Source organism: Phyllostomus hastatus, unplaced genomic scaffold (assembly GCF_019186645.2).
Source record: "Phyllostomus hastatus isolate PE091 unplaced genomic scaffold, TTU_PhHast_1.1 phas_scaffold_216, whole genome shotgun sequence".
Taxonomy (NCBI): Eukaryota; Metazoa; Chordata; class Mammalia; order Chiroptera; family Phyllostomidae; genus Phyllostomus; species Phyllostomus hastatus.
The window spans coordinates 15,491,850-15,502,546 of NW_025334018.1; the positions used below are offsets into that span (position 1 = coordinate 15,491,850).

Here is a 10,697-nt window from a genome sequence, read left to right on the forward strand (position 1 = left end):
CCGCCCAGCTTCGAGGAGCTGGAAACCCTGCCTTGTAATCATCTGCCGTCCCCAGAGCTCACTGAGGTCACTGCCCTCCCAGACAACCCTCCCCTGCCCCCCACAGCTCTGGGTAGACTACCCAGATGAACTGGCAGCATCCCACAGAGCTGGACCTTCTGGCCTCTCAGAGCTTCCATCACAAGCTACGGGCCTGGAGAGGAGCTGGTCTGAGCAAGGGGGGCCCAGCAGACGCCTTCCCGGGCCTCTGCATTGCAGTCTGGGCTCAGGGAACCACTGTTCGCCAGGTGGATCTGGAGAACAGGACTGGCAGGGGCTTGTGGCTGCCGGGAGGCTCCCAAGAGCACCCTGGACTTTCTCAGGTCCCGGATCAGAACAGAGGGCAGGCTGCGCTTCCCGCACACACTCTTCCAAGAGCTGAAGGCATCCTCCCCGGCCCAGGGCGCTGGGGCTGCCCTCCCCGTTTCGGAGCCGAGTTCCAGCTGGCTCCGTAAGGTCTCCGAGGGATCTGGTCGGTGAGTGGGTGAATGCAGGTGCCCCAGCCTTCCCTACCCCGAGCCGGTGGGGTGGGGGAGGGGTCTGGAGGGCCGGCTCTGCAATCCTGCGGGTCCCTGCGGCTCCCCCGCCCCCGCCCCGGCGGGGGCCCACGCAGCAGCAAGTTTCTGCCACGCTGCGGCCGCACCTGCTGCGTTCCTCCGAAGCCAAAGCTGTGGCTGGGTGAGAGGGAACTGGAGAGGCCGTGCTGGAGGAGGGGGCTAAGAGAGGGTCTTCGGCCTGGCAGCGTCGTCATGAGCACGACACCTGTCCCGCGGGACTGGTTCCCTCCACGGGCCGGGGATGGCGGCTTTCCATTGTTTGCCCTGTGACTGCTTCACTGTGTTGGCAGGAGCCCCTCCTGACCGCTCCTCAACTTCTCCCCCAGCTCCCCGGGCCCAGCTGAGTTCTCCACGAGGTTCTGGTTAGTAAGCCGGCCACTGCCAAATAAGGGGGTATTTTCCGGGGAAGGGGGCCGACCCCGGCACTCAGCGGGCGGACCCGCGCGGCGGGGCAGCAGGCGCGCGCCTCGCCAGCCCCGACCGAGCCCTGCCGGCCCCCGCCGGCCCCTTTAAGCGGAGTTCGCAGCCGGCCAGGTGCGGCGCTGCGTGGCGCGGTGCGGCGCGGTGCGGCTGCGGGCGGCGGCCGGGCGCTCCGTACGCGCCGCCCGCCGGACTGCAGAGCCGGCTCCCGGCTGGCCGCCCGCACCCGCCTGCAGCCGCCACCGCGGTTCCGCCGGCGCTCGCGGTCGCCAGGAACATGGAGGCGCCCGCTGCCCGTCCGGAAGGGTAAATCGGTGTCAGGGCGTTGGGCTGCGCGTGCCGCTCCGCTGCCTGGGCTGCGGCGCCCGGAGGCGCTGCGGGGCGCCGGGCGCAGCCTGCAGCGCGACGGGCTGGGGCTGAGTCCTGGGCGGGGGAGCCAGGGCTGGGCCGGGGAGGACCGGGGCGTGGGGGCCGGCTGGTGCCCTGCGGGAGGAGAAGGCACCGAACGGGCTCGGGGACCCTCCGGGCTGCGCGCGGCGCGGCGCGGAGGGTGCAGCTCGGCGCTGGCGGAGGAGGGGAAGTGCGGCCACCGCACAGCTGCGTCTGGTAAATAGCACCGGGTGGTGGGACGCGCATCGCTTGGGACGGTGGGCTGCAGGCTGCTCTCCGACTCGGAACCAACGCGGCTTTGCGGCCAAGCAGGGCTTTTCCGCTTCCCCGGGGCGGCGGGCTGCCGCGGAGCCCCCGCGCTCCGGGAAGGCTCAGATCTGGGGCGGCCGCCTGCTCCGCGCCCCCAGAGTTCAGGCTTCCGTGGTTGCGGTGGCGATGGAGGTTCGTTGATTCCCTCGGCTGGAGCCCTGAGGGCGAAAGAGCCGGGGTGCGCTCGGCCCGCAGCAAGACACCCCTCTACGGACCGGGCAGGAGGGGGTTAAGGTGGCTCTGGATGCCGCGGGCAGCCGGTGGGTCTGGGCCGCCAGCGCGGAGCCCGGCGAGGAACATGCGCGGCAGAATCCCAGCTGCAGCCCCGGACGCTGGGGAGAGGGCCTAGACCCCTGCCCGCCCGGGGACCGGCAGGGCCAGCTCAGCAGACGGCCTCCCCCAGGCTCTCCTCTTGCTGCCAAGCCTCCTGACAGCCAGGAAGGCTGAGCATCCGCTCTGCCCGCCCTGCCCAGGAGATGGGAGGGATTTTTCTGTTGAGGAGAAACCGGTGGTCCAGCGCCTTCCCTTTCAAATGCCAGGCTCCCAGGGAGGGAGGCCTACAGCCTAGGGATACTCGAGGGCGACTCAGCCCTGGGCCCCAGCCAGCCCGCTCTGTAGAGGCGACCTTTCTGTGTGAGGAGTCTCCCTAGATGAGCTCTGAAGGAGTGTGTTGGGCGTTTGTGGGGACTGCCCTCCCTCCAGCACCCTGCCGAGGTCAGAGCTTGTAGTAGGCTGCAGTGTAGGAAGCTCTCCCCCTTCCAGACGCCGTGTCCTGACCTAGGGGTGGGAGGGCTTTGGCCGCAGTCCCTCTCGCTGGCTGCCGAGGACCAACAGGGGATCTGGCTCAGCCCAGGGAGGCCCCTGGAGAGGCAGGCCCAGCCAAGCCAGGAGGCTTGTTCCTGGGAGAAAAGGCTTCCAGCTGATGGAAGCCTGCCCAGACGAGGCTGGAAGGCGGAGGGGTAGCCTCAGGTGTGACTCCAGCGGGAATGGAAGGCACATGGAAGGGAGGCTGCCAGAGCCCTCCCGGAGCTTGGCAGCGGCTGCCCGAGAGAGAGCCCCGGTTCCGCCCGGCGGCTGTGTCTCCCAGCAATGTTGCACCTCCTGAGGCCAGCCAGGAGGACTCCGGCTTCTGCTGACCTTTGCGTCTCGCCTCCTTCCTTCCAAAGGTTCCAGAGCCACGCGCAGCTCTCCTGGAATCCCGCGTGGCCCTGACCAGGCACCCCGCCGCCCCTGCAGCCCACCCAGACCCGGAGCTCACCTCCAGGACCTGGAGCCCGCCCTCCTGCCCAGAATGACTCACCATTATTTCTAGCTCAAGCGCGGAGACGTGATGGGGAGCCGGGCTGCCTGTTTGTGTAGCTAGGATTCCCTCACCATCTAATCAGCTCTGCAGGGGAGAGAGCTCCAGATCCCTGCCTTGCCAGGTAAATCGGTCTGTTGTTTAAGAGCAGCCACGTGTGGTTGTTGTGGTGGGTGCACTGCGGGAGACCCTGGTCCAAGCCCTGCCACTGCGGACGCCTCCCAGGGTGCAGGGATCCGAAAGGCATCCCCTCAGCGCCCGCTGGATGGCTCTCTTCCAGCCTCCAGAACTGGACTGTGCGCCTGCTTGTGGTGGGTGCAGAGGGGCCGGTACTGCCCCCTCCCCGCAGGGCAGGATGTCCCAAAGCATTCTTAAGGAGATTGCCACCAGCTCCTCCCCTGTGAGCCCCAGCCAGGGTGCGAGGTGAAATTAAACTGCGCTTGCCGGTGGTGGCAGTCGTGCTTCTGAACTCTTGTCTGAGAGACGGGGGTGGGGGGCACACACTGGACAACCCCAGCCAGGCTGCCAGTGCTGAGTGGTCTCATGTCTTTAACCGCCTCTGTCTTTCAGCCACGCTGTGCCGCTGGCTCTCAGGGAGCCCTCGGGGCTCTCCGGCAGGAGCCAGGCCCATGCCCCGGCGCCTCCTGGGGCCGTCAGCAGCACCTTGAGCTCCCTGCCGCCAGGCAGCTGGAAGGCGTAGCGTGAGGCGCATCTCTCAGTCCCAACTATGACAGTGGCCACCGGAGACCCAGCGGACGAGGCTGCTGCCCTCCCCGGGCACCCCCAGGACACCTACGACCCAGAGGCCGACCACGAGTGCTGCGAGAGGGTGGTGATCAACATCTCGGGGCTGCGGTTTGAGACCCAGCTGAAGACCTTAGCTCAGTTCCCAGAGACCCTCTTAGGGGACCCGAAGAAGCGGATGCGGTACTTCGACCCCCTCCGGAACGAGTACTTCTTCGACCGCAACCGGCCCAGCTTCGACGCCATCCTGTACTACTACCAGTCCGGGGGCCGGCTGAGGCGGCCCGTGAACGTGCCCTTAGACATCTTCTCGGAAGAGATCCGGTTCTATGAGCTGGGGGAAGAGGCGATGGAGATGTTTCGGGAAGACGAAGGCTACATCAAAGAGGAGGAGCGGCCCCTGCCCGAAAACGAGTTTCAGAGGCAGGTGTGGCTGCTCTTCGAGTACCCGGAGAGCTCAGGGCCCGCCCGGATCATCGCCATCGTGTCGGTCATGGTGATCCTGATCTCCATCGTCAGCTTCTGCCTGGAGACGCTGCCCATCTTCCGGGACGAGAACGAGGACGTGCACGGCGGCGGGGTGGCCTTCCACACCTACGCCAACAGCACCGTCGGGTACCAGCAGTCCGCCTCCTTCACCGACCCCTTCTTCATCGTGGAGACGCTCTGCATCATCTGGTTCTCCTTCGAGTTCCTGGTGCGCTTCTTCGCCTGCCCCAGCAAAGCCGGCTTCTTCACCAACATCATGAACATCATCGACATCGTGGCCATCATCCCCTACTTCATCACCCTGGGGACGGAGCTGGCCGAGAAGCCAGAGGACGCCCAGCAGGGCCAGCAGGCCATGTCGCTGGCCATCCTCCGCGTCATCCGGCTGGTAAGAGTCTTTAGGATTTTCAAGCTGTCCAGACACTCCAAAGGTCTCCAGATCCTAGGTCAGACCCTCAAAGCCAGCATGCGCGAGTTGGGCCTCCTGATCTTCTTCCTCTTCATCGGGGTCATTCTGTTCTCTAGCGCTGTCTATTTCGCTGAGGCCGATGAACGAGACTCCCAGTTCCCCAGCATCCCGGATGCCTTCTGGTGGGCAGTGGTCTCCATGACAACTGTAGGCTATGGAGACATGGTCCCGACCACCATTGGGGGAAAGATAGTGGGTTCCCTGTGCGCGATTGCAGGTGTGTTAACCATTGCCTTACCAGTCCCCGTCATAGTGTCCAATTTCAACTACTTCTACCACCGGGAGACAGAGGGAGAGGAGCAGGCCCAGTACTTGCAAGTGACCAGCTGTCCAAAGATCCCGTCCTCCCCTGACCTAAAGAAAAGTAGAAGTGCCTCTACCATTAGTAAGTCCGACTACATGGAGATCCAGGAGGGGGTCAACAACAGTAACGAGGACTTTAGAGAGGAGAACTTGAAAACGGCCAACTGCACCCTGGCCAACACAAACTATGTGAATATCACCAAAATGCTAACCGATGTCTGACCGCAGCCTAGCCACACGCTCGCAGCTCTCAGTGGAACTAAACGCAGACACTGCGTAAGAGCCTGCACCGTAGTCAGTCCGTCCCACCGTGTGTCTCTGGTTCTGCATGGAGAGCAGCAGTCGTGCCAGTGACTCTTGAACCTCCGATTTTTTGATTTAGAACACAGAATAGCTATCCCTGGCTCTCACGTGAACCCTCATCACCGGTTGAGGGGTTTCCAAAGATGGGGAGTCACCCGTGGAGCCAGGATTTGAGGCCACCTCATAGCACATACGTAACCTGCCACGTGAGATCCACCTTTCCTTCCTGATTCGATGCACGCAGCGCAGTGCCCAGCAGGTGCACCCCCAACCCCGCCCCTGCCCCCGCCCATCTGAGTCCACCTGCACAGAGGAGAACCGCGGTAGCTTAGCTTTAAAGCGCTGGTAACTACTTGAGAGGTCGTCCCCGTGTTACGCTGAACAGAACGCATGGTCCCATGTGCTGGAATTCCTGTCTCTGTCACAGGCTGGGGTCTGCGAATCGCAGCTGCCAAGTGTGTGCTCCAGACAGAGGCTTGTGTTTCATAACGGAAAATGCTGCATTTGATTTTTTTTTTCCTCTGCAGTGTCGATGAGAGGGAAGCCTGAGGGAGGGACAGTTAAGTGGGACTGATGGGGAGTCGTCAAGTTTCACATTTGCTCCCCCGGAGGCCTGTGGGGAGAAGCTAACAAACCCGGGGACCTCTCTGCTGCAGGTCTCAGATCTCACCATTCCCGCAGGCTTCAGGGTCCCAGAAGCAGGTCCCGCCGCTGTGTGGCACGGGGGTTCGCAGACATCCGCTTGCCTAGCGCCGTGGGCCAGCCACTCTGACGCTGCAGTGACATTTTCCAGTGATGCAATAGAGCTGCATGGGTGTTTGCTGCATGACTCTCAGTATTTAACACACAGGAGATAACCTATTTTCTTAGTAGCCTATACAGTATCCACACGTAGAGTATTAAAAGCCTAGGAATGGCGTCGGACTAGGGTTTTTCCCCCATCAGAAGATGAAAGCCCTCAGTCAGGAGAAAAAAGAGGCTATTTGGAAGGGGGGCCCAAGACTTCTGGCCCTCCAGCCCTCCCCATACCTGTTCTTCCAGACGGGGGCACAGGCCTCTGCAAAGCCGGGAGAGTGGGCAGGGGAGGCAGCGCCGAAACACCTCACCGAGACTGCCCCTTAGGAGTTAACTGAGCCGCAGGCGTGACTGTGCAGCCGACCAGGGCGTCTGGTCCCGAGGAAGGCGGATCTGTGGATCCGATGTATATATCTCTATATATATCTATATATATCTATATATAAATATATATCAAGCGTCTCCTTCCCAAGCTCCTCCACCTAGCAAGCTCTAGAGACCATTGCATTTGAACCTTGGATAAGCTGATGCAATATTTTTGACACAGGGCAACTGATGCATGTGCCGGACTATGTGCACTATCGTGTATGTATGTATATGTACACATGTACGTGTGTGTACATTTACATGCACACACACTCACATATATCTTCACTCGCTGGAGTTCAGGTTCAGGAGCAGACCCACTGCTTGGTGGGCTGGTTATCTAAGAGGCCTCCCGGGTTCATCGACCTCGCCGGTAACCCCCCCGGGCCTGGGTGTGCTGCCGTCGCCTCAGGCGCTCCGGTCTCCACGGACTCTCAGACGTTAGAATTGTCTTCTGCCCTCCACGTGCTGCAGCCTCAGTCCCCGCGGCTGAGGCTTGTCTTACCGAGCGCACGAGGGCCCCCCCGGCCCTCGCGGCTCCTGCTGTCCTGGGCCAGCCCGGCCCCGGGCCTCCCCTCCAGTCCCTTGTGGTAACCATCTCCCCCACCTCCGTCCCTACCGTGTTAGGTTTTCATTGTCATTGGCTCCGCATCGGTCACCTTCAGGAACCTACCCCTAGAGGGCTCGAGTGGATCACCTGCCTTGAAACCAAGGTCACCAGCGAGGAGGGCTCCTGGGCACCCGATCCCACAGGCCTGGACTTAAAGGGATCCTCCTCCCCTACGGGGAGACTTCCAAAGCCCAGGACCAGTGGGGCGGAGTCCCCGGATGACCCGTAGGCGTGATTTTGATGGACAGGCTCAGACTCGCTCCCCACTAGATTGGCAACCGGAGCTGCTTCAGCAACCTGAAGGATGGGTAGAGAAGGGGTCCCCACCCCCGGAAGAGGTTGAGCATGGCTGAGCTCCACACAGCCTGCAGGTCGAGTGCGGGCTGGCCCTAGAAGGGGGTGCGGTGGGGGGGCTTTGCTGCTCATCCCGGCTTCTTTGCCTTTCAGTGTAACAGCGGAAGTTCCCCAGACACAGGGAGCTGTGTGGTCGGGCTGCCCAACTGCAGCGGCCCCGGCCCCAGCCTTACTGTCGGCTGTTTAGCACCTACAGTTACCTTGGGGGTGGGGCACCAGCTCAGGGTGCTAGGCCCAGGGTGCTCATTAGTTCCTGGTCACCCACATCCCCAGGTGTCTGCAGGGTATCCCAGGCCCAGTGCAAAGCGTCTGTGCTTCTCTTCCTCTCCTCATGGGAGGTGGTGCTGCATTGCCAAGACATGGGGCAGGAGGGACCCAACCCCTACCTGAGGCCTAGGTCAAGGGTGGAGACTTTATCCCCACGTCCATGGCCTGCCACTCTAAAGTGTTCACACTCATAGACACACCTGCATGCACACCCACCACAAAGAGTTACACCGTTGCCACATACACAGAAACAAAACATGCAACACACATGCACAACACAGAGACCAAATTAATGAGAAGGGCATACACAGAACATATGTGGCCATACCCATGTCCAAGTTATGTGTTCCCAGCATGGACACAGAGTAGATTCACTAATACAGAACATAGACAAAGGCCTGCACACACCAAGTCAAAGGTGTGACCTGCAACCCAGGTGTGGCAAACACAAGCTACGTGAGCGCAGTGAGTCTGCCTACGGAACACAGGAAGGGCAACTTGCCCTTGTTTCTGCATGCAGAACACACACAAACTCGGTTTACACACACGTCACGTTCACCGTACAAGGCACTCGAGATGCAGCATGCACAACCGAGGACACACAATACACACAGAATGTATACACACACTCAGATCCACGGCTCTGCCCCCAGACCTACAAATGAATAGGCACAAACAGAAGATCAGATTTATTCCTTTTAAGATTTTATTTATTCATTTTTTAGAGAGAGGGGAAGAGAGAGAGGGAGAGAACCATCAATGTGTGGTTGCCTCTCGCTCGCCCCCTACTGGGACCTGGATTGCAACCCAGGCCAGTGCCCTGACTGGGAATCGAACTGGCGACCCTTTGGTTTGCAGGCTGGTGCTCAGTCCACTGAGCCACAGCAGCCAGGGCAGAAGATCAGATTTAAACATCTTTCCCTAGCCTGCATGTATACCCCTCAGTATCCTTCAGGAAATTTCTTTTTCTAGTCTCTTCTCTCCCTCCCTCACACACCCCCAAGAAGATTTAAATCATTTAAATCAATCCCCAAGATTTAAAGCAGAAAGACAGGCCACCCATTATCAAGAAGATCTCTGATTCAAACTGGGAATCGCATGAGGTCTCTACTTACTCACCTCCCTCCCACCAGAAACCCGGGTGCAGAGTGTGGAAGGAAGGACCTGGGACAGCTAGTGGCCTATTAATACACCTCCTCGCCACCTGCCTTCCCTCAAAGCCAGTCCACGCAGAGGGCTCAGTAGCCTCGTCTCCCCAGCTCCCAGCCCCTGGGGTCTCTCCATTCCATTCGGTTAAAAGCACTGATGGTTCAAGAAACTGCAGAGTCCTGGGCCCAGAACCACAGCGAAGATGCCCCAACATGCCCTCAGTCCACAGACCTTATTGCCCCTCCAGCCCCACGGCTTTGTGGGGACCCAGTCAGAAAGTTGGACTGAAGACAGATTTACCTCTTAAACGAGCCCCTTTCACCTGCTCGTGGCATCTCACTTGCCCATGGGCATGAGCCCCATGGGGTCAACTCCCGAGTCCCCCCTGGGGGGTGTTCCACCCTAGGCATGCCCCTGCCCCCCACTGGGCTCCACGCGGGTGCCCTGCCCCCCATCCAATCGCTGCACCTCGAGGAAACACACACCAGTCCAGCTTAAGTAAAACACGGTTAGAGACGCGATCCTAACGCTACGCAAGCAAACGACACCAGGTTTTAAAGGGTCTGGTTTTGGTCCTATCTTCCAAGGCCTGATACAAGTGCTTTGTGAGACGACTCGCTGTTTTGGGTTGCCCACGGAGCCGGGCCTTCCCACCAGGAGCACTAGCTGGGCCCTTGGGCAAAGGCTTCCCCTCAAATGGAGGTTGGGGTTTGAGGTCAGGTGTCAGGGCAGGTATCACGGTCCGGACCCCTGCAGGCGTGTCCCAGCCCCCTCTCGGCAGCCACAGCTCCGGGTCTCCATGGCGGAAAGCAGCAACAGCAGGGGCCAGGGGAGTGGGCCCTGATTTGCACGTTCAGTGCACCGTGCTGGCCTTCCCAGTGCTTCCAAGTCAAGATCGCAATCTTCCCTTTAGCTTCAGCAGTGCCTCCGCAGGGGCAGCCTTTCAGGAAGGCTGGCGTTCTCAGGAGGCTGAAGGGAAGGAAGGCCAGGAAAGGTGGGCAGGTCGTCAGGAAGAGAGGGCGACCGAGCGGGTCAGAGTTTGGAGTAGGCTCTTCAGGAGCCAAGATGGAATGAAGGACAGGGCTAAGGCTTGGAGCTTCCATAGTGTTTGATGCTCTCTCCTCCCCACTCTCGGCTGCCGCCCCCTGCCCCCTCAGCTGGGCTCCTGAGGACGGAGGAGGAGTATCGCCAGGAATTGAGCCTTGTCAAAGGGGCCCCAAGGGAGTGTGTCTCCGGCCACCATCAGCCCGTGGGGAGAGGCCTCCCGTGACAGCAGAGCCGGCTGGAGTCCCCGGCCCGGAGGCCCTGTACGGGGAGCGCTGCAGGACTTGCTCGTCCTGTCCTCTCAGGATCTGTCACCCCACCACGGTGAGGTCTTTGGCCACCCGACTTCCTCCTGGTCTGCCGTAAACATCAGGGCCGACCCATGTGCAGAGTCTCGGGCCAGGGGGTTCAGTGCTGCCCACGGTCACAGGGAAGAGAGGTGGGAGCTGCCTTCTACAAAGGAAACTAGAGGACACTCAGCAAATGCCACAGCAGGTGACACGGCACCCCCCATGTTGGGCAGGAAGAGCACAGAGCTTTGAACTGTGAACCCCAGAGGGGATGGGGACTCCCCTCCGGGACCCAGCCGGGACCCAGTTCCGGCTCCCCTGGGGCCCATTGCCATGGGCCTTCCTCTGGGGTCCCCGCCTGGTCTGAGAGGGCGGGTCCCCGTGGGCTGTGGTGCCCAGGGTGCTCCTTGGCAGCACAATGGAGGGCTCCCCTAGCCTCGGCAGAGTGGCCATCGCTAGGTTTGACCCCGAGACCCTAACCTTACAAAGATCATAAACC

The 10,697-nt window shown here is 61.0% G+C and overlaps 1 protein-coding gene across 3 annotated transcripts; it reads left to right on the forward strand.

Annotated features, from left to right (window-relative positions):
• The first annotated feature begins 429 nt into the window (after positions 1-429).
• KCNA2 (potassium voltage-gated channel subfamily A member 2) lies at positions 430-10,479 on the forward strand. 3 transcript variants are annotated; one of them, XM_045817220.1, is made up of 3 exons: positions 430-515; positions 2,882-3,139; positions 3,586-10,479. In XM_045817220.1, exon 3 carries the CDS (start codon positions 3,743-3,745, stop codon positions 5,240-5,242), a length of 1,500 nt encoding a protein of 499 aa, XP_045673176.1. In that variant the 5' UTR covers positions 430-515; positions 2,882-3,139; positions 3,586-3,742; the 3' UTR covers positions 5,243-10,479. The 3 variants fall into 3 exon arrangements, with proteins under 3 accessions (XP_045673176.1, XP_045673175.1, XP_045673177.1); XM_045817219.1 differs by lacking the exon at positions 430-515 and adding an exon at positions 1,306-1,322; XM_045817221.1 differs by lacking the exon at positions 430-515 and adding an exon at positions 1,768-1,847.
• Positions 10,480-10,697: the final 218 nt, after the last annotated feature.